At 44.8% G+C, this 23,268-nt stretch overlaps 1 protein-coding gene across 5 annotated transcripts in view; it reads right to left on the minus strand.

Annotated features, from left to right (window-relative positions):
• slc4a11 (solute carrier family 4 member 11) overlaps positions 1 to 16,178 on the minus strand; it is a 268,474-nt gene extending 252,296 nt beyond the window's left edge. For 2 of the 5 annotated variants that reach the window (XM_068028726.1, XM_068028720.1), the window contains exon 1: positions 15,983 to 16,178. In XM_068028726.1, coding sequence (XP_067884827.1) covers positions 15,983 to 16,040 — 58 coding nt within the window. In that variant the 5' untranslated portion in view covers positions 16,041 to 16,178. The remainder of the gene's footprint in view (positions 1 to 15,982) is intronic. The other 3 variants (XM_068028725.1, XM_068028724.1, XM_068028722.1) reach the window with 3 other exon arrangements.
• Between the last annotated feature and the right edge of the window lie 7,090 nt (positions 16,179 to 23,268).

A 23,268-nucleotide genomic window follows, 5' to 3' on the forward strand; every position in this document is an offset into this window, starting at 1 on the left:
TCGGACACGGTTGAGGGCCCCGTCAACCGCAGTGGGGGGAAATCCTCGGTTGAGGAAAAAGGAAGACATATCAGAAACACCGTCATGGAAGGTAGCATCATCAGAGCAGATGCGTCGGAGACGGAGAAAATGGGAGAATGGAATGGAGTCCTTACAGGAGGCAGGGTGTGAAGAAGTGTAGTCGAGGTAGCTGTGGGAGTCGGTGGGCTTATAATGGATATTAGTAGACAGCCTATCCCCAGAAATGGAGACAGAGAAGTCGAGGAAGGGAAGGGAATTGTCAGAGATGGACCATGTAAAGGTGAGAGAAGGGTGGAAATTGGAAGCAAAGTTGATAAAGTGAAGGATAGAACTGGATTCAATCTTTACACACTGTTATAAGCATTTATTTACAGAATTACACAAATGAATCCTCAGTTAATGCCCACCACCTGCACACAATTAAACACAATTAATATACAATTGATAGATCCTTTCCCTCTCCTTAAATGAAAATTAGAGTTTATATGTAAATTTCAAAACAAATTTAAATCAAAAACCTCCATATTCTGTACAAAGCATTACATTGTAAGACAGCCTTCCTCTGGGACCCCTAACAACTTCTTTGTGCATAGAATCATAGAAAGGTTACACCACAGAAGGAGGCCATTCAGCTCATTGTGTCTGTGACAGCTCTCTGCAAAACCAAATCAGCTGGTCCCACTCCCCTACCCTTTCCCTGTAGCCCTGCATTTTTTTTAAATTTTCAGGTGCTTATCCAATTCCATTTCAAAAGCCACAATTGAATCTGCCTCCATCATGCTCTCAGACAGTGCATTCCAGATCCTAACCACTCATTCTGGAATTCTTTTTGTAAAACAATCAGATCACTTGATGACTTGCATCCACCCCATCTAATTTTAGGCATTTCCTTTCTCTCCAGCATTTGCTTCAAGCTAGCAGGTCAAGCCGTAATCTTTATTCACTCACATCTTTTGTAGCATGTACATTATTCCACAATGAATGATTATCTACATAAATTCAATAGGTATACTAACTTCAGTACACCCCTTGTATAAAATCTCACATAAAATATTTGACAAATACAATCCCATCTCCACTTCCTCCACAAGAGCCAACGTTTCAGCAGCCAAAGTACTTTTAACAATTTTTACATTTTTTTTTAGCTTCCCAAGCTAAAGGACTACATTTCCCATCTTTACCCATAAGACATATTATGAAACCAGCTGTGCTAGAATATCCATTGGGAAGACTAGCACATGAAGCATCGCTAATTTTCATGTTCTTTGGGTTACCTAAGGATGGGAACCTAAGTACACATTTCTCCAGATTTAATTTTTTAATGTTTTATTAGCCCTTAAAACACTCTATACTTTAGGATGTTTGATCATAGTAAAGGCCGGCTCAGGTCTGCAAATGAAACCCTACCCAGGCCTGACAGAATCACATCCAACCTGGCCCGAGTCCTTTCACTTTTTCCCGCGTCCGACCCAACCCAACCCGACTATCAGTTAACCTACCATACAATTTTCACTTTGTTACTTATCTGCACAGGCTTGAAAAAACTGTAACAAAACAACCTTTCTCATCCAAAAAGTACATTAACGTTGGAGCCACTGGTGATAGAGTGTGTCTGACCCGACCCAACCCAAGCCGAGCCCGAATGCCGGACCTGGAAGAGCAACCGACCCGACCCGAACCCGACACATGTCATCGGGTCCCATCGTGTTCGGGTTGGGGAGTCATGCTCTAGGTCAAAGTACTTAACTCCAATAATTCAAAGCTAGCATCTGGTCTTGTGTGAGTACCCAACCAGTTTAATTGACCAATCAATCTTTGCAATTGCTCTGTCTGTTCTTTAGATAAAACATTGGGCTGGATTTTGTTGTCCCGCCGCTGGGAGTGGTGGCAGGTTCTGAAAATGGCGGCCACCCTGCACGGGAGCCTTGCCGCTGCACTGCCATGATTACACAGGAGGCGGCCACTTAACATTGATGGTGGCCGGCCCCCCCCCAGTCATGTGGCAGGGGCGGCATTGGGAACGCCATTCATGGTGTCACTTGTTGCCGGAGCAGGTGCTGGCCACGTTTTGAAAAGGCTGCCAGGCCTGCAAACAGTTCAAAATAATGCAGAGTTGACCTCTTCCCCCCCCTCTTATACTTACACACAATGCAGAGTTGACCCCTTCCCCTTTATCCTTACACACAATGCAGAATTTACCTCTTCCCCTCTTCCCCCCATATGCACCCAAAATTGAGGGGAGACGCCTTCCTCCCCCAACTTCCATCTAACTCAGAATGCAGCGGTGACCCCTTCCCCTCTGTGGTGGCACCAGCTTCTCCTGGACAGCTAATTGAAGGCGTGTGAGTGTCGCACAACGCGCTAAAGATGGGGAACGGTCGGGAAGATCTCAGTGGATGACATGGTAACGTATGCAGATAAGTATTTTAAATATTTAAACCAGGGTCCTGTCGTAAAGCAGCGGAGGGGCCCCAAAGGAGCTTTCCTGCCACCGGGAAGATCTGGCCCTGCAATCCCAGGGTCAGGTTCTATGTCGGCTGCTGCCACTCTGATTCTCCGCACCACCCGCCCTCCCCCCCACCACCACGAAACCCAATGTTGGGCTGAGAACAAAATCCAGCCCATCATCTTTCTCTGAGTACCTAGGTCGATTAACCGAGACGGGAGTAACACTCTCGAAATAGGATTGTTCTTTTAGAGCTTTTCCAGACCTAGTCTGCTTCATATCTAAACCAATATATTTAAAAGCCCCACAAGCCTGAATCCCAATTTAAAATTCTACTCTTATCTTATTAATAACTAATTTCTCAAAGTCTGCAGTACAACCCCATAAGAAATCATCAACATGCATCATGAAGATGCCTGAAAGTTTCTTTGTTTGACACCAATGAAATATTGTCGCATTTGTGTTTAGTTGAACACAACTTATTTTCAGCAAAACAGATCTCACCAATAAATAACACCCCCTGGAAGCATCATTCAGGCTATGGACGCATTTGTTTAGTTTCCATAGTTTTCCTTCTGTATCTGCTGCTTCTTTGGGTGGTTTCAGAGACACTTTTTTCTGAAAAGTAAGACCCTGCAGAAATGCAGCTTTTGTAAAAATCTTTCATGGGATGTGGGCATCACTGGCTAGGCCAGCATTTATGCCGATTGATCTATACTCCCATGAATATGTGACCAAAAGAGCTAAAAGGATTTTCAAGATTACCTTTCCAGCTGTGGCAGAGTCCATATAACATTTGTATCACCCAGTCGCTCTTCAAAACCCCGAACAAGTCGCCTCATAAGTCCCATCTGCAAGGACCTTTTTCAGTAAAATCCACTCATGTAACAAAGCTGGCTGCCCCTGATCTGATATCTCAAAATAACCTCCAAATTCTCTCCAACTATTTCCTTTGTTTTGCCTTTCTTATTAGTTTATCCTCAAGTTTACTGGCAGCCACCAAAACTTCACAATAATGAGGACTTCTACGTCTAGTTCTCTTCTGAGACTGTTCTGAGGCTTTTATTTCATTGTGTAATCTTTTCAAGTTACAATCTCTACTTGTACTTTTATGTCTGTCAGGACGACTATTGTGAGATCACCCTCACGCACAATCAGAGGGTCTTTCTCTGGTACATGATCATTTTTTTAAGCAAGAGTCATTTCAGGACTCACTATCAGTACTTGCGCTGTGTATTCTTACTCTCCACTCTTTCACCCCATTCTGCCAGTCCATGGACCTCACTTCTTGGCCATCATCCTAAACATTCAGACACTATTTAAACTTATCAGCAGCTTTTCCTGCACATCCCAATTTGTCACATCCCTCCATTCGCAAGACCCCTCTGGAATATCTGTCACCAGAGTGCCCACTCTGGACAATTGGCTTTTGGATGTGATAGCTCTGTCCTGTGTGGCATGATCACTCACATTACCACTATCCAGTCCTTGATCTACTGTATTCTGTTCCTCAGAACCCTCATCACAAAACACATGAGCACCTGTGGTATAAGGTGCCTCAATTACTTCTATCGGCTGCTTAGAGTCCAGAATTTTGTCATTATTTCCAGTTTGATTGCCATTTTTGATAAGTACTTTCCTACCGCCATGACCTATTACCTTACCAGGGTATTTCCATTCCCTGTGACCTCTTTTAGTATAGACTAAATCTCCTGAATTAAATTCTGTCTCAGATGGTCTTATAAGATGACTTGGTAGCGTCAGAATTTTCTCTGAGACCTCAGCCTTGATGAAAGCCCATCTCTCTGCATGTAAAACATTCAAATGTACAAAAAAAAAGGAACTAATTGTCGTATCTTCCAGAGAGCAGGAGGACTATCGCACAAAACAGAAGACAACTTGGAATTTTTCCCATAGACTAATTGATAGAGACCATATCCTCCAACTATCTGGAGTGAATTCTTTGCATGAACTGCACATGCTAGGGCAGTTGTCATCTTCCAGTCTGTTTGATCAGCTAAAGTTTTATGCAGCATTTTATCAATCAACACATGATTTCTTTCACAGCTGTTTCATTGCTGATAGGACTTTCAGCTTTAGTATTCATGATCATGATACTCATGTTTTCAGAAATATCTCTGAACTCGGCGTTGGTAAATTCCCCTCCAGTATCAGTCGGAAACTTAGCGAGTGCCCCAAGTTCGGTTCCTAAACGTCTCTCCATAACTTTTCTATAATAACCCATTTGTCCTTACTAAGTATTATTGGAGAAAGACGAAATCTCGTAGCCAGATCTATAAAACGTAGAATGAAAATATTTCTGCCTTTGTCCCATACCTTTAGATTTATGGCAACTACCTCATTAAAGTCACATGCCAACGGAAAACTTAAAATAGGATGTGGCAGCATCCTCCGATCCCTTTTATAGATTCCACACTTCTCACTAATCTCTTCTATTACCCTTGTACTCTACAACAATGGCACCATCTAGAATCTATAATGAAGGATGTGATAACAGGACACTTAGAAAATAATAGTAGGACTGGGTGTCGTCAACATGGATTTATGAAAGGGAAAGGGAAATTAATGAAAGAGTTTTTTCAGGATAGAAAATAGAAAATCATAGAAAGTTTAAGGCACAGAAAGAGGCCACTTGGCCTATCGTGTCTATGCCAGCCGAAAAAACGATCCATCCATTCTAATCCCACCTTCCAGCATTTGGTCCGTAGCCCTACAGATTACGGCACTTGAGGTGTATATCCAGACTCCTTTTGAATGAGTTGAGGGTTTCTGCCTCAACTATCCTTTCAGGCAATGTGTTCCAGACCCCCACCACCCTCTGGGTGAAATTTTCTTTCCTCATCTCCCCTCTAATTTTTCTAACAATAAGTTTAAATCTATGCCCCCTAGTCACTGACCTCTCTGCAAAGGTGAATAGACCCTTCACCTCCACTCTATCCAGGCCTCTCAAAATTTTGTACATTTCAATCAGAAATTTTGTACATTCCCCTCAGTCTTCTCTGTTTCAAGGGGAACAACCCCAGCCTATCCAATCTTTTCTCATAGCTGCATTTTTCCAGTTCTGGCAACATCCTCGTAAATCTCCTCTGTACCCTCTCTAGTGCAATTACATCCTTTCTCTAACGAGGTGACCAGAACTGCACACAGTACTCAAGTTGTGGCCTAACCAATGAGTTATACAGTTCCAGCATAACCTCCCTGCTCTTATATTCTATACCTCAGCTAATAAAGGAAAGGATTCCATATGCCTTCTTAACCACAGGATGTAACTAGCAGAATAGATTTGCAGAAAGCTTTTGATAAGGTTCCACACAAGAGGTTAGTAAACAAAATTAAAGCACATGGGATTGGGGGAAATATACTGGCATGGATTGAGAATTGGTTAACTGACAGAAAACAGAGAGTAAATGGGTCATTTTCATATTGGCAGGCTGTGACTAGTGGGGTACTGTAAGGATCAGTGCTTGGGCCCCAACTATTCACAATCTATCTCAATGATTTGGATGTGGGGATTAAATGTAATATTTACAAGTTTGCAGATGACACAAAACTAGGTGGAGGTGTAAGTTGTGAGGATGATGCAAAGACGCTTCAAGGAGATTTGGAGAGACTAAATGAGTGGGGAAAAATTTGGCAAGTGGAATACGATGTGGAAAAATGTGAGGTTTCTCCACTTTGGTAGTAAAAACATAAATACAGAGTATTTCTTAAATGGTGAGAGGTTGGGAAGTATTGAATTTCAAAGGTAATAAAAACAAGAAATGCTGGAACCACTCAGCAGGTCTGGCAGCATCTGTGAAAAGAGAAGCAGAGTTAACGTTTCGGGTCAGTGACCCTTCTTCGGAACTGTTCTTCGGAATGTTCCGAAGAAGGGTCACTGACCCGAAACGTTAACTCTGCTTCTCTTTTCACAGATGCTGCCAGACCTGCTGAGTGGTTCCAGCATTTCTTGTTTTTATTTCAGATTTCCAGCATCCGCAGTATTTTGCTTGAATTTCAAAGGTACTTGGGTGTCCTTGTTCATGAATCGCTGAAAGCAAACATACAGGTAAGGGAGCAATTAAGAAGGCAAATGATATGTTGGCCTTCATTATAAGAGTATTTGAGTATAGGAGTAAAGATGCAATTATATAGAGCCTTGGTGAGACCACACCTGGAGTATTGTGTGCAGCTTTTGTTTCCTTACCTGAGGAAAGATATACTTGCCATGGAGGGAGTGCAACGAAGGTTCACCAAACTAATTCCTGGGATGGAGGGATTGTCATAGAGTCATAGAGAAATACAGCACTGAAACAGGCCCTTCGGCCCACTGAGTCTGTGCTGACCAATTTACCTATCAACCTGCAAGTCTTTGGCTGCAGGAGGAAACCGGAGCACCCAGCAGAAACCCGCACGGTCACAGGGAGAACGTGCAAACTCCGCACAGGCAGTACCCAGAACCGAACCCAGGTCGCTGGAGCTGTGAGGCTGCGGTGCTAACCACTGCGCCACTGTGTCCTACGAGGACAAATTATGGAGGGGGCTAAATTTGCAGCACCACCCGGCCCCCCCACCCTGACATCGGGGTCGTGGGGGGGGCAGTAAAAGCCTCCGGCTGAGGCCCACCATGGGCCTCGACGCCGGAAGGCCTGGCCTGATGTTGCCAGTGGTGGCAAGGCCTTGTGGCGGCACCACCCCCCTGCCGCTCGGGGTTGGGAGCCAAACTTAAATATGTAGATTAATGCAAATAAATGAATGAAGTACCTTCACGCTCCCGCCGTCCGTCCCAGCAGCCGGCCCTCCCTCGCCTACGAATCTCTGTCTGAGGATCCGAGGTAAAACACTGGTGGAGAGGAGGGAGCAAGTACGTTTTTCAGTGCGGGGGTTGGGGAAGGAGCGGTGTCAGAGTCATTTCATTGGTGTAAATGATGGTGGAAAGGGTAAAAGTGTAAAGTGTACGAACTTTGGGGTGGGGGGGAAGGTCACGTGCACAAGGTACGTGTTTTGGGGGAGGAGAGGGCAGGGAATTAATTCTATGGTTATTGGGGTGGGAGAGAGGGGCAAGATAAATTTATTTAATTTTTTCAAATTAATTTTACATCAATGCTTCTTTAAATAATTAAATTAAAATGTAGGGCTCGACACCCTTTAAAAATCCCTGTGCAAAGGCTGCTGACGCCCTTGCCGAGGACAGACAGTCTGCCCCCTCACATCATTGGGGTGGGCGTCCTGCCCCAGCTGTTTAAATGAGCCGCCACATTGCATATCTGCAATGCGTGGCCTGTGCGTGGGGACCACCATTGTTTATATCCGTCAAGTATAAATTTCAGCCCCGGGCTTTTATTCTCTAGAGTTCAGAAGAATGAGAGGTGGTCTCATTCACACATACAAAATTCTTACAGGGCTCGACAGGTTTGATGCAGGAAGTCTCAAAATAAGGGGCAGGCATTTTAGGACTGAGATGAGGAGGGTGGTGAATGTTCGGAATTCTCTTCCCCAGAGGGCTGTGGAGGCTCAGTCGTTGAGTACGTTCGAGACTGTGGTCGGTAGATTTCTACATCAAGGGTTATGAGGATCGTACAGGAAAATGGTTTTGAAGTAGCAGATCAGCCATGATCTCATTGAATGACGGAGTGGGCTCAAAGGGATAAATGGCCTACTCCTGTGTGACTTGGAGGGGAACTTGCAGGTGGTGGTATTCCCATGCATTTTCTGCCCTTACCCTTCAAGTTGCGAGAGGTCACGGGTTTGGAAGGTGCTGCCGAAGGAGCCTTGATGCATTGCTGTAGTGCATTTTGTAGATGGTACACACTGCTGCCACTGTGCATCGGTGGTGGAGCGAGTGAATGTTTGTAGATGGGGTGCTAATCAAGCAGAAGGCTTTGTCCTGGATGGTGTCAAGCTTCTTGAGTGTTGTTGGAGCTGCACCCATCCAGGCAAGTGGAGAGTATTCCATCACACTCCTGACTTGTGCTTTGTAGATGGTGGACAGGCTTTGGGGAGTCAGGAGGTGAGTTATTCGCTGCAGGATTTCTCGTCTCTGACCTGCTCTTGTCGCCATGGTATTTATATGACTACTCCAGTTCAGTTTCTGGTCAACGGTAACCCCTAGGATGTTGATAGTGGGGGAATTCAGCAATAATAATGACATTGAATGTCAAGGGGAGATGGTTAGATTCTCTCTTGTTGGAGATGGTCATTGCGTGGCATGTGTGTGGCGCGAATGTTACTTGCCACTTATCAGCCCAAACCTGGATATTGTCCAGGTCTTGCTGCATTTCTACACGGACTGCTTCAGTATCTGAGGAGTCGCGAATGGTGCTGAGCATTGTGCAATCATCAGCGAACATCCCCACTTCTGACCTTATGATTGAAGGAAGGTCATTGATGAAGCAGCTGAAAATGGTTTGGCCTAGGACATTATCCTGAGGAACTCCTGCAGTGATGTCCTGGAGCTGAGATGATTGACCTCCAAAAACCACAACCATCTTCCTTTGTGCTAGGTATGACTCCAGCCAGCAGTGAGTTTTCCCCCTGATTCCCATTGACTTCAGTTTTGCTAGGGTTCCTTGATGCCATACTCGGTCAAATACTGCCTTGATGTCAAGGGCAGTCACTCTCACCTCACCTCTTGAGTTCAGCACTTTTGTCCATGTTTGAATCAAGGCTGTAATGAGGTCAGGAGCTGTATGGCCCTGGCGGAGCCCAAACTGAGCATCACTGAGCAGGTTATTGCTAAGCAAGTGTCGCTTGATAGCACTGTCGATGCCACCTTCCATCACTTTGCTGATGATTGAGAGTAGACTGATGGGGCGGTAATTGGCCGGGTTAGACTTGTCCTGCTTTTTGTGTACAGGACATACCTGGGCAATTTTCCACATTGCCAGGTTGATGCCAGTGTTGTAGCTGTACTGGAACAGCTTGGCTAGGGGTGCGGAAAGTTCTGGAGCACAGGTCTTCAGTACTTTTTCCGTAACATTGTCAGGGTCCATAGCCTTTGCAGTATGCAGTGCCTTCAGTCGTTTCTTGATATCACACGGAGTGAATGGAATTGGCTGAAGTCTGGCTTCTGTGATGCTGGGGACTTCAGGAGGAGGCCAAGTTGAATCATTCACTTGGCACGTCTGGCTGAAGATTGTTGCAAATGCTTCAGCCTTATCTTTTGCACAGCCATGCTGGGCTCCCCCAACATTGAGGATAGGGATATTTGTGGAGCCACCTCCACCAGTTCGTTGTTTAATTGTCCACAACCATTCAGGGCTGGATGTGGCAGGACTGCAGAGATTAGATCTGATCCGTTGTGGGATTGCTTAGCTCTGTCTATCGCATGCTGCTTACGTAGTTTGGCACGCAAGTAGTCCTGGGTTGTAGCTTCACCAGATTGACACCTCATTTTGAGGTATGCCTGGTGCTGTTACTGGCATGCCATCCTGCATTCTTCATTGAACCAGGGTTGGTCTCCTGGCTTGATGGTAACGGTTGAGTGGTGAATGTGCCAGGCCATGAGGTTACAGATTGTGGTTGAGTACAATTCTGCTGCTGCTGATGGCCCACACCGCCTCATGGATGCTCAGTTTTGCATTGCTAGATCTGTTCAAAATCTATCCCATTTAGCACGGTGGTAGTGCCACACAACACGATGGAGGGTATCCTCAATGTGAAGGCAGGACGTTGTCTCCACAAGGACTGTGCGGTGGTCACTCCTACCAATACTGTCATGGACAGATGCATCTGCGGCAGGCAGATTAGTGAGGACAAGGTCAAGTATGTTTTCCCCTCTTGTTGGTTCCCTCACCACCTGCCGCATACCCAGTCTGGCAGCTATGTCCTTTAGGACTTGGCCAGCTCGGCCAGTAGTGGTGCTACCGATGGCTTACTCCAGCTGTCTTACATGGAATTACAACTCTCTTCGGTGACCTCAATGTGTTGTCATCACCAAATCTAAAGCAAGTAGTATTTTTATATTCCTTAACCTTGCACCTATCTTTCTAAAACATGCTTGAAAACCCTCACTTACATAAGTAAGGGGCCTAATGCCTATTGTAGGCACCCGCCAAGAGCACCTGAATTGTCTGTCCCAATTTTGGATCAGGCGTCTTTGGGACACAAAACACTGATCCCCAAAATTATGCCTCATTGTACCTGTTTTAGGCCCTTAAAACTAGGCAACAAGATCCAATTTCCATCTCTTTTCCCATTTCTGTTATTCACAGCTATAAAGCAAACCAATGTGTCTAAAATCTCACATAGCTCGATGTGATATTTTGTCTGGAAGCGAATGAGAGGTTTATTTACTTGTCTGGGTCAGCAAGGGTCAGTGGGGTGAGAAATGAACGCCACTGAAGGTCTATATGCTTCCAATGGGTTTGTTTGTTTCTCCACCTCTTATTCAAAAAAAATCAATCATGAACCAAACTTCCAAACAGGAAGCAGTTATCGCCAGTTAATTCAAGTACATGTTATGTTTTCCACATCTGTGGAAATACACAGTTAGTGTTGCAAAAGTAAATGAAGGAAGTTTGGCTTCATATGAAGGGATTGAATTACAAGGAGAAAATTTCCTGCCTTGAAAAGGTGGCATCTTACGATGGTATCACTGTGGGGGCAAAGAAAACATGCACAGCATCTTTGCAGCAAGTGCAACTCTCACTGGTTTCCAGCAAGACCAATCGACCAGGAATTCCCATGGTTAGCCCTTGTTATTCATTCACAGCAAGCTTCTGCCACTTTGGGCCTAACACTGGGAATTAAGGGGATGCAGCCTCTCAAACGTAAGTGGCTGAGTGTGAGCGCAAGAGAATGTTTAGCCTTTAAAGAGATTGTACAGGGCCCAATGTTAACTCTTTGTAAATGGTTGGGTTTTCAGTGAGTTAAAATCTCACTGTGTGTATGTGAGTAGAAGGAATCAGGTGCAAGTCATGTCTAAAATCTGCTTGCTTCATGATCCTGTTGTGCAACAATACAGATGAGCATAAATTCTACTCGATCAGATATTAAATGCTTCAAGATAAGACAGAGATTGTGGCTTTAATACCTACTCCAGCACTTGATCTCAGCTGACGTATCAGTGCAACATTACAAGTGTTGCATTATCAGACATGCCATTAATTTTGAATTGGACATTAGACCACAGTCTCATCTATCCTTTTAGGTGGTCATAAAAGATCCTGTGGCACTATGCAAATGGAGTTCTGCCACCTTGCACATCAACAATCATCTCTCAACCACCACCAGCACCAAAAAAACAGATCCATTGTTCTTTCAACTCATGAAATGCTGGTCTTTATATCTACAGGACTAGGATACGAAGGGGTAGAAGACATAATTCAGCTGTACAAAGTCCTGGTTAGACCACACCTAGTTCTGAGCACCACACCTTAGGAAGGATATATTGGCCTTGGAGGGAGTGCAGTGTAGATTTACTAGAATAATAACTGGACTTCAAATTATGAGGAAAGCTTAAGCAAACTAAGGTTGCATTCCCTGGAATTTAGAATGCTAAAGGATGATTTGATCGAAGTTTTCAAGATATTAAGGGGACTAATAGGGCAAGGGTGGTAGAAGTTTGGAAATCCTTTCAGCAAATGGCAATTGATACTAGATCAATTGATAATTTTAAAACTGAGATTGTTAGATTTTTGTTGACCAAAGGTATTAAGGGATATGGAACAGAGAGATACAGCACTGAAACAGGCCCTTCGGCCCACCGAGTCTGTGCCGACCATCAACCACCCATTTATACTAATCCTACACTAATTACATATTCCTACCACATCTCCACCTGTCCCTATATTTCCCTACCACCTACCTATACTAGGGGCAATTTATAAAGGCCAATTTACCTATCAACCTGCAAGTCTTTGGCAAAGTTAGGTCAAAGATCAGCCATGATCTCATTTAATGGTGGAACAGGCTCGAGGAGATAAATGGCATTCTCCTGTTCCTATGATCCTATATTCACTTCTTGTTTACCATCCTTATGTTTGAATTCCTTCATGATTTCGCCCCTCCCTATGTCTGTGATCCCATTCCACCCGTGACTGCTCTTTAAAGGGTGGATTTTGCAAACGTATGCTCCCAGTGGGGAGTCTTGCCCATCAACAGGACGTATCAGGAAAATCGCAAACACGCTCTCTGGGATGGGAAAGCTTGGGTGGTGCATCCTTTATTTTCTCAAATCCACTCCTGGTGGGGCGGCTCCTCACTGGGATCGCGATTCCATAATATTGGCTCTTAAATGTAATTTATTGATTGTGACTGCTTCTTCAGTACAGGATAAGGTGAGATGCAAATGCAAATTCTCTCTCGGTAATGAACAAATAAAATCAACTTCCGAGTAATGAAAACAAATGTAAGAGTTATTTAAAAGATATTGGACACAGTGATTGGGGTCCTGTAGGTTTTGTTTTGGTTGGATGGTCTTGGCTGAGATGAATGATCTTCTTTATCCTGCTTATAGTGTTCATGGTAGTGGACTAGAAACTGTGAGATCACGAGTTCAAATAGCACCATGATTGTAAATTGTAAAACTGAATGATCATGAAAGCTGATGGATTGTTGTAAAAGCCCAACTGGAGTGTCCATTACGAATGTACTTCAGAGACAGGGACCTGCGTTCTGCTTGACACAAAACACAGCCTCCGCCATCATATCTGCTGAATCACCAAGAACACTTTGTTCCACCCGCCATAATATTCTCCATCTCCACTTTACCTCTCCACATTGTTGCTGTAGCCTTAGTCCCTGCTACACCACCACTGTGCACCATGGATGAACCACTTTAATAGACCACATTACAGCCTTGGTCCAGACACAGATGAAAGATCTGAATTCCAGAGGTGAGGAGAGAGTGACTGCCCTTGACATCAAGGCAGCATTTGACCGAGAGTGACATCAAGGAGCCCTCATTCATCTCACTGAAAACCAGTTCAAATGAAGAAATTTCTGAATTCAATAACCTGTCTGTGTTCCTTTTGTGCTCACCGTCATGTAATCTTTTTGTAATCATCATCAAATGTTCCATCATAGAAATAGACCGTTTGGCTCATTAAATCTACAACAGGTCTCTGCTCACCCGGTCTATTCCCACTCACGTTCAGCTTTTCCCTGACCTTTCTGTTGAGACTTCATGACGCAGTCCTGTGAAATGCCTTGGTACCTTTCACTATGTAAAAGACACTGCATAAATGCAAATTCTTGTTGACAAACCAATACAACTTGCCTCTCTTCCGTTTTGGGCCTTCTATACATTTGGTCAGAATTTACCGAAAATGTGTGTCATAGTAATAGCCCAGCTTTGGCAAAGAGCATTATCATGGTGCAGGAAATCCGTGAAAGTTATGGTGTGAGTGACCTAGGCTGGGTCATAATTGGCTGGGACTTTTGTAGGAATTACCATAACTCTGCCCTGCTCCTCCTTTAAAATCAATGGCAAGATCAAGGTTGCTGAATTAAGGCTGCTGTGCTTGCCACAGAGAGCTGGGAGCATTACAAAATGGTGCTGGAGGGGTCTGAATCAGTAACATATTCAATCTCTCAGCTGGTTGCATGGGGCGAACATTTTTGCTGCCTTGTTCTAGGAACTTGACTGAAGTTTTAAGCGTCAATTAAGTAATTGACTTAAAAGAAGTGTTTTTTGACAACCAGGCATGGATTATGATTTATTGAGCTTTTTACTGAGCATTGATTGCAACCGGTAATGAAATGAGGCAAGGAATCGCAGGAAGTTCGAGAGACAACCCTATGCATATAGCTCCCTCCTTAGCATTGTTTTATATATTTATCCTGTGGTTTCAGTACAAATCCATCAAACGAATTAAAGCTGACCTGCCTGTACATACTGTGACCTATCAGATCAGAGGCACTGCTCCTAAACATATCACTGACCATTAGATGGTTGAACGTGATGCACCGATAATACGAACTCCCAGGGGAGGCAGGAAAGGTGCAGAGAGAAATAAATGTGGTTAATTTCAGGAAAAACTCTGAGGCAGTGCAGAAGCTCATGCATCACAGGCAAGGGGAGCATTTATTACAAATTGTGTATCCTACATTACAACAGTGAATACACTTCAAAAATACTTCATTGGCTGTAAGGCACTTTGGGAGGTCACAAAAGGCGATATATAAATGAAAGTTCATTTCTTTCTTTATTTGTACCCACATTTCTGCTCCACCATCAGAAGCTCATCTTTCCACTATTACACACTTGCTTTCTGGAATTCTGTTTCCAAGCTCATTCACCTTGCTGCCTCTCTCCCTTCATCCATGTCTTCACCCATGACTTTCACCTCCACTCCCCCTGCACCCTGATTTACTCCACTTCTGCTTGGTGTCCCATTCCTTCATCCTGTAAAGTACTCCGAGATATTTGCCTATATGAAGTGAATTATAAAAACGGATGTATATTTTGCTGTTGAGAAACTCCAAATTTTTTAATTCTTTCATGGGATGTGGGCGTCACTGGCTAGGCCAGCATTTGTTGCCCATCCCTAATTGCCCTTGACAACTGAGTGGTTTGCTAGGCCATTTCTGAGGACAGTTAAGAGTCAACCACATTGCTGTGGGTCTGGAATCACATATAGGCCAGACTGGGTAAGGACACCAGATGGGTTTTTACAGCAATCAATGATAGTTTCATGACTCCATTACTGAGACGAGCTTTTAATTCCAGATTTTTTAATATTAATTAATTAAATTTAAATTCCACCACCTGCTGTGGTGGGATTTGAACCCTTGGCCCCAGGGCATTACCTCAGGCCTCTGGATTACTAGTCCAGTGATATTACCACTACACCACCGTCTCCCCCAAAGAACATCGAACATGCATTGAATCATACTGCACAGAAGGAGGTCATTCGATCCATCGTGCCTGTGCTGGCTCTCAAGGACTATGATTAAGATTGCCAGCACTGATTGAACATATTCCTCGACGTTTCATCATGTGACCTGCCCTAACACTCCAGTCATTGGTCAACCAATATGTTCATCCTCATGGCGCACCACCCTCCCATGCCAATTAGAAAGTGAAACGAATCTTCATTAACCAGTTGGATGACTTTTGATATTCAGTCAAACGGCCTTTTTCCCCATCTTTTTCTAACTAATAAACAGAAGCATTCAAAGAAAATGAAGAAAAACCCAATCGCTTATATCAGCCCTATGATTTTCTCCAGGGTTTGCTCACAGCAGGGCTCAGGAGATTAATGTTTCATTCCTGGAGATTTCAGGCCAATCCTGGAGGGTTGGCAACCCTAACTACAATCCATGATTGAGATTTAAACACTACCTTTCACTCTTTGTTAAGTCTTCTCTTCGATCGGCGATTGATCTGCAAATATTGGTTTTCAATAAAGTAACCAATCTTGATAGATATCAGAAAGCTCATACTGCCAGCATTACATTTTAAATGGGCTTCACAAACAATCCAGACTCTCAATACAGTACACTCTTTACTCCTGGTCTGACATTGCACTGGGATGGAGGTGAACTGTAAATCTTTAACATAATCCTTACCCTGTGTGGCACTTCGCCCCAAACCTCTGCTGTCGCCTCCCTCTCTTCCTGTTTTCATTGCTGAGGAGTTACTTTTTATCTGCTGAAATGGGAAGAGTACAGTTTAAAAAGAAAAAAAAATTCTAGAAAGGAGTTTCTTTACCTCAAACAAAGCCCCTTTTGAGAAAGACCGGAGCAGGCACAGGTGAAAGTGACAGCAACATCGTCACCTGTCAGCTTAAATACAAGGACAACATTGTTGGCCAATCACAGTGACAAACCCTGATTTATTACCAACCAGTTGACTGCCTAGCTGCCCGTACAGGAATAACTAACTTCTTTCGACATTCAAAGTCTCTCTTAACCCTGTGCACACTGACTTCTTGGTGACATTCACATATTGAGCATCAGTTGAGGTAAAATTGGTCACCTTGCCAAGTGTACTGAATCATATTTAAGCAGAGTGGACTGGCTACAGATTGTTGACAGTATGTGACACAAGGTATGGAGGCTACAAGGGCATATTGTCAAGGACCAAGGATGGATGATATTGCCCACTCTGTTGAGTACCGAATTTAAGAATGTTGCAGCATGTCGCTTCGCCGCAAAATGGATGTGAGAGCGAAACAAACGCCATCATTGGGATAGTCTCACGCAACTCTCCAGGCAATGGCTGAAACTCAGGAGAAAGAAATACATACATTTATACAGTTTTCACAACCTCAGGACATCCCATCCAGCCTTACAGCCAATGCAGTACTTTTTGACGTGTAGTCACTGTTGTAATGGAGGGAATCTTTTGCTGTAATGGAGGAAACTCGGCAGGCAATTTAAGCACAGCAAAGTCCCTCAAACAGCATTGAGATAAATGACCAGATGTGTTAGCCAGGGCACCAGGGAGAACTCCCATGCTATTCTTCGAAATAGTGCCGTGGGATCTTTAATATCCACATGAGAGGGCAGATGGGGCCTTGGTTTACCATCTCATCCAAAAGCCATCACCTCTGATTTTTTTTTAAATTTAGAGATACAGCACTTGAAACAGGCCCTTCGGCCCACCGAGTCTGTGCCGACCAACAACCACCCATTTATACTAACCCTACAGTAATCCCATATTCCCTACCATCTACCTACACTAGGAGCAATTTACAATGGCCAATTTACCTATCACCTGCAAGTCTTCGGCTGTGGGAGGAAACCGGAGCACCCGGCGAAAACCCACACGGTCACAGGGAGAACTTACAAACTCCACACAGGCAGTACCCTGAATTGAACCCGGGTCCGTGGAGCTGTGAGGCTGCGGTGCTAACCACTGTGCCACTGTGCCGCCCTAATTGCAGTACTCCTTCAATACTGCACTGAACGTGTCAGCCTAGAGTACACATCCCATGGAGTGGGACTTGAATCCATGAACTTCTGACTCAGAGATGAGAGTACTCTCAACTGATTCAAGGCTGACATCTGTTACAAGATTTTCTTTTACTAAAAAATTAGAATTCTGTGTGTTTTAAAAAGCTGAAAAAGGATTTTTCAGTGGGCATTGACACCTGCAAATAGCTGAAAATTTAGTGATGTTTTGAAAGGAAGTTCAAAACAAAAGCTGAACTTTATGAGTGGTTTGAAAGGAAGCTGAAATTGTATACAAGGACAGGAAAGCAGGTAATTTCAAGGAAATCAGCAAGGGGTTTGAACTCCTCAGAGCAACTTTGAATGATAAGGGAGACTTTATGTCTGGACATGTGATCCGCTCAGGAAGGTTTTGTTTTCACTTTGGACCTTTAAAAACCAGTGAGTTGGACAAAGAGCAGGCATTTGGAATTTGGCTTTGACCTGCCTGGAGAAGAGAGGAAGACCCAGAAAAAAGTGTTACCTTTTTCTGTAAAAGAAGCATGCATCTTTTGAGAAGAAACCCCTGTATGTCAGAGGTAGCCGATTCCTATTGCCTCCTGTCTCTGAAGAATCCCTTCATCAAGTGTTGTCTCCTGTGTTTTAAGAAATCCTGAAATCTGAAGAAAGCTTCTATTGCTATGCTGCTGTTGTAAAATCTAAGGAGTTGCTACACCCCTGCTGAAAGACCTGTGCACCTGCTGCAGCCGAATTGACTTGTACACCGACCCATCACAGACTTTTCATCAACCTCACCTGGAGAGACTTTGAGTGGCATCCAACTCTTTGACTCTGGGACACCTCACCAAACTGAAGAATTTCCCACTAGAAGGTGACAAACTGATTAATTTTATTATTCCTTCTATTCTTAAGAAACAGCTTTAAACCAAAAAAGTCCTTTTTCCCCGGTTAACCGTTTTTTTCTCTTTGAATGTATGTATGTCTGCATGAAGGCTAGGGAGATAAGGAGCTTTTCGGGTATAGATTTATCTCATTATTGGTTAAGACTTAGTTTATCAATAAATAGTTGATTTTGTTGTTGATTAAAGAAACCTTGTTGGTGTGCTTTATTCTGGGGGACAAATAGAGTATGGAATTGGCAGGTTTTCGGTAGGTGGGAAAATTTATTGATATGTTGTGACCTACGGAGAAGTAGGACTGTTTTAACAGTGCACTCCTCCCGCCTCGGTCGTAACACATATAACATCAAATCACACCTTCTGTGTTAGCTATAGGAAATAAGTAGCGCAGGAAATCTAAACAGCAGTCCTATTAATAGGACTAGACAAGGATGCCTGTCGTTTATGGAAGCATAGGAAACTTGCTCAATTTTATGCCAATTATCTCAATCTGTTCAAGGGTGACACAAGCACGAGACAGAGTTGGATCAGAGATGCTATCATGAGTTTATCACCCTTAGTTAACCATTATCTGGAGAAAGTGAAGTGAGGGAACAGACAGAATGAAAGACGATAATTAGCAGACAATTTTCTATGTTTCTATTGGGGCGAAAGCAGGAACAGGTTACTGAGTTGGATGATCAACCATGATCATAATGAATGGCGGAGCAGGCCCGAAGGGCCGAATGGCCTACTCCTGCTCCTATTTTCTATGTTTCTATGTTTCTAAAAGGGGCTGAATTTTACTAGCCCACTGATGTCGGCGATTGTGGTGAGGGGGCCCAGAAAATTATTTTACCGTATTTTACCAGCTGCGGCAAGGCATTGGTGCGGCCCCACCCACCACTTGGCAGTGGGGCCTTCATTTCAATTTGTTAATGAAGTTTAATGTAGGCAAATAAACTTACCTGGTATCAGAGGCCGTCCCAGGCTGATATTCCGGCCGCCAGCCGAAACTCCCGCGCCTTTGCATGTCTGCACGGACATCCGAGGCGTGACAGTGCTGGGGAGGGGGAGCAGTGAAATTCTCAGGGCTGGAGGTGGGGAGCAGTGAAAACTCATTCAATTGGCTGAGGGGATGGTGGGAATAGGTTGAAGGGCAGAGAGTGCAAAGTTTGGGGTTGAAAGGTCGGGACTGGTAAAAAATGGTTTTTCGGGGGTGAGAGGGAAATAACTATATTGTTTCATCATTGCAGGAGTGGAAGAGGGGCTTTGATGTGTAATGAAATTATTTTATTGAAATAAAAAGGTAATGGTGGCTTTAAGAATGCAAATAATCTGTCAGGGCTTGAAGCCCTTTAAAAATGGCGCTGGCGCCTGTGTGGTGGCGCCGGATGCCGGGGACGGAGTGGTTTCTCCCTCTATGTCATCGGAGACGACTGCTCCACCCCCTCCATTTAAATGAGCCCCCACATGGAATATCACGATAGCTCAGCAATGGCGGATCTATGCGAGCAGACCGCTGAGATCAGAGCACGCCACCGTGATTTGTGATGCGCTGATAAAATTCAGCCTAAGGTGTGTTCAAAGGAGAAACAAGCCAAGGGCAAGACAGGGAGGGGTCAGAAAGAAAAAGAGTATTTTCTGATAAATCCATATTCGAGAGGTGTCCCAGGTCCAGAAACCCAAGTTGTATCCTATACACTAGGTCTAAAAGCAATAGTGAAGCTGTAATTAATCCACCACTGTATCTGGAAGGGCATTTCATGTCCTAACATGTCCTCTTTCTTCAGTCATGATCATCAAATTATTTCCTCAAGTTATCACTGAGCAGTGGGTAGTTTCCCCCATTTAACCTTAACAAAATCCCTCATGATTTTGAACACCTCTTTCAGATCTTCCCTTAACCTATTGAAACAATCTGATCTTTCCTGGTAAACAAAGATTCTCACCTTAGTTATTCTCCTGCACCCTCTCCAAGGCGTTGACATCTTTCAAAGGATTTATAATGCAGCCCAGTCTCTGCCAGTCATGGATGAGCTGGACGAACAGACAACAAAATCGGAATCAGTGATGACATTGATTCTCTAGCCAGTGGAAAAGCCTCTGGAAAGGATGGCATTACCCCTGAAATAATCAAAAGTGCCAAGCCTGCTATACTCTCAGCACTCCATGAACTGCTTTGCCTCTGCTGGGATGAGGGAGCAGTACCACTGGACATGCCTGATGCCAATATCATCACCCTCTATAAGGGTGACCGCGGTGACTGCAACAACTACAGTGGAATCTCCCTGTTCAGCACAGTGGGGAAAGTCTTCATGTCGCTTTAAACAGACTCCAGAAGCTGGCTGAGCGTGTCTACCCTGAGGCACAGTGTGGCTTTTGAGCAGAGAGATCCACCATTGACATGCTGTTCTCCCTTCCACAGCTGCAGGAGAAATGCCGCGAACAACAGATGCCCCTCTACGTTGCTTTCATAGATCTCACCAAAGCGTTTGACCTCGTCCGCAGACGTGGTCTCTTCAGACTACTAGCAAAGATCAGATGTCCAACAAAGCTACGAAGTATTATCACCTCATTCCATGAAAATATGAAAGGCACAATTCAGCATTGCGGTGCCTCATCAGACCCCTTTCCTATCCTGAGTGGCGTGAAACAGGGCTGTGTTCTCGCACCTACACTGTTTGGGATCTTCTTCGCCCTGCTGCTCTCACATGCGTTCAAGTCTTCAGAAGAAGGAATTTTCCTCCACACAAGATCAGATGGCAGGTTGTTCAACTTTGACCGTTTTGGAGCAAAGACCAAAGTACGGAAGGTCCTCATCAGGGAACTCCTCTTTGCTGACGATGCTGCATTAACATCCCACACAGAAGAGTGTCTGCAGAAACTCATCAACAGGACTGCGGCTGCCTGCAACGAATTTGGCCTAACCATCAGCCTCAAGAAAAAGAACATCATGGGACAGGACGTCAGAAATGCTCCATCCATCAATATTGGCGACCACGCTCTGGAAGTGGTTCAAGAGTTCACCTACCTAGGCTCAACTACAAAGAACAAAGAACAAAGAACAGTACAGCACAGGAACAGGCCATTCGGCCCTCCAAGCCTGCGCCGATCTTGATGCCTGCCTAAACTAAAACCTTCTGCACTTCCGGGGACCTTATCCCTCTATTCCCATCCTATTCATGTATTTGTCAAGATGCCTCTTAAACGTCGCTATCATACCACCTTCCACCACCTCCCCCGGCAGCAAGGTCCAGGCACTCACGACCCTCTGTGTAAAGAACTTGCCTCGCATATCCCCTGTGACTGCACCCTTCCTATTCCTGAGCTCCACCCATATTGCCTTGCTGCATGACTCCTCCGAGGTGTCCTCCCACAGTACAGCTGTGATATTCTCCTTAACCAGTAATGCAACTCCCCCACCCCTTTTACATCCCCCTCTATCCCGCCTGAAGCTTCTAAATCCTGCAACATTTAGCTGCCAATCCTGTCCTTACCTCAACCAAGTCTCTGTAATAGCAACAACATCATAGTTCCAAGTACTAATCCAAGCTCTCAGTTCATCTGCCTTACCTGTTATACTTCTCGCATTGAAACAAATGCACTTCAGACCACCAGTCCTGCTATGCTCCGCAACATCTCCCTGCCTGCTCTTCCTCTTAGTCTTACTGGCCTTATTTACTAGTTCCTCCTCGTTTACTTCACTAGCTGTCCTATTGCTCTGGTTTCCACCCCCCTGCCACACTAGTTTAAACCCTCCCGAGTGACACTAGCAAACCTCGCAGCCAGGATATTTGTGCCCCTCCAGTTTCGATGCAACCCCTTCCTCTTGTACAGGACCCATTTGTCCCTGAAGAGATCCCAATGGTCCAGATATCTGAAACCCTCCCTTCTACACCAGCTGTTCAGCCACGTGTTTAGCTGCACTATCTTCCTATTTCTAGCCTCACTGGCCTGTGGTACAGGGAGTAATCCCGAGATTACAACCCTAGAGGTCCTGTCTTTTAACTTTCTACCTAACTCCCTAAACTCCCCCTGCAGGACCTCGTCACTCTTCCTGCCTATGTCGTTGGTACCGATGTGTACCACAACCTCTGGCTGTTCACCCTCCCCCTTCAGAATGCCCCCTGTCCGTTCAGAGACATCCTTGACCCTGGCACCAGGGAGGCAACATCCCATCCTGGAGTCTCTTTCACATCCACAGAAGCACCTATCTGTGCCCCTGACTGTCGAGTCCCCTATAACTATTGTTCTTCTGCGCTTTGTCCCTCCCTGCTGAACAACAGTGCCAGCCGTGGTGCCACTGCTCTGGCTGCTGCTGTTTTCCCCTGATAGGCCATCCCCCCCCAACAGTATCCAAAACGGTATACTTGTTAGAGAGGGGGATTGCCACAGGGGATTTCTGCAGTGACTGCCTGCCCCTTCTAGCGGTCACCCATCTATCTGCCTGCACTTTGGGTGTAACCACTTCTCTAAAACTCCTGTCTATGACGCTCTCTGCCACCTGCATGCTCCTAAGTGCATCCAATTGCCGCTCCAACTGATCCATGCGGCTTGTGAGGAGCTGCAACTGGGTACCCTTCCTGCAGATGTAGTCGTCCGGAACGCTGGAAGCGTCACGGACTTCCCACATCTCACAGGTGAAGCACTTCACCCCTCCAACTGACATTTCTAGCACTAATTAATAAATTAATTTAAAATAAATAAATACTTATTAAATCCTTACTAAATTGTTATCAGGTGGCAGGACTATATCTCCAACACAGAAGTCCTTGAAGCGGCCAACACCCCCAGCTTATACACACTACTGAGTCAGCGGCGCTTGAGATGGCTTGGCCATGTGAGCCGCATGGAAGATGGCAGGATCCCCAAAGACACATTGTACAGCGAGCTCGCCACTGGTATCAGATCCACCGGCCGTCCATGTCTCCGCTATAAAGACGTCTGCAAACGCGACATGAAATCGTGTGACATTGATCACAAGTCGTGGGAGTCAGTTGCCAGCATTCGCCAGAGCTGGCGGGCAGCCATAAAGACAGGGCTAAATTGTGGCGAGTCGAAGAGACTTAGTAGTTGGCA

The sequence above is a fragment of the Heterodontus francisci genome, chromosome 1 (genome assembly GCF_036365525.1).
Source record: "Heterodontus francisci isolate sHetFra1 chromosome 1, sHetFra1.hap1, whole genome shotgun sequence".
NCBI classification, from domain to species: domain Eukaryota; kingdom Metazoa; phylum Chordata; class Chondrichthyes; order Heterodontiformes; family Heterodontidae; genus Heterodontus; species Heterodontus francisci.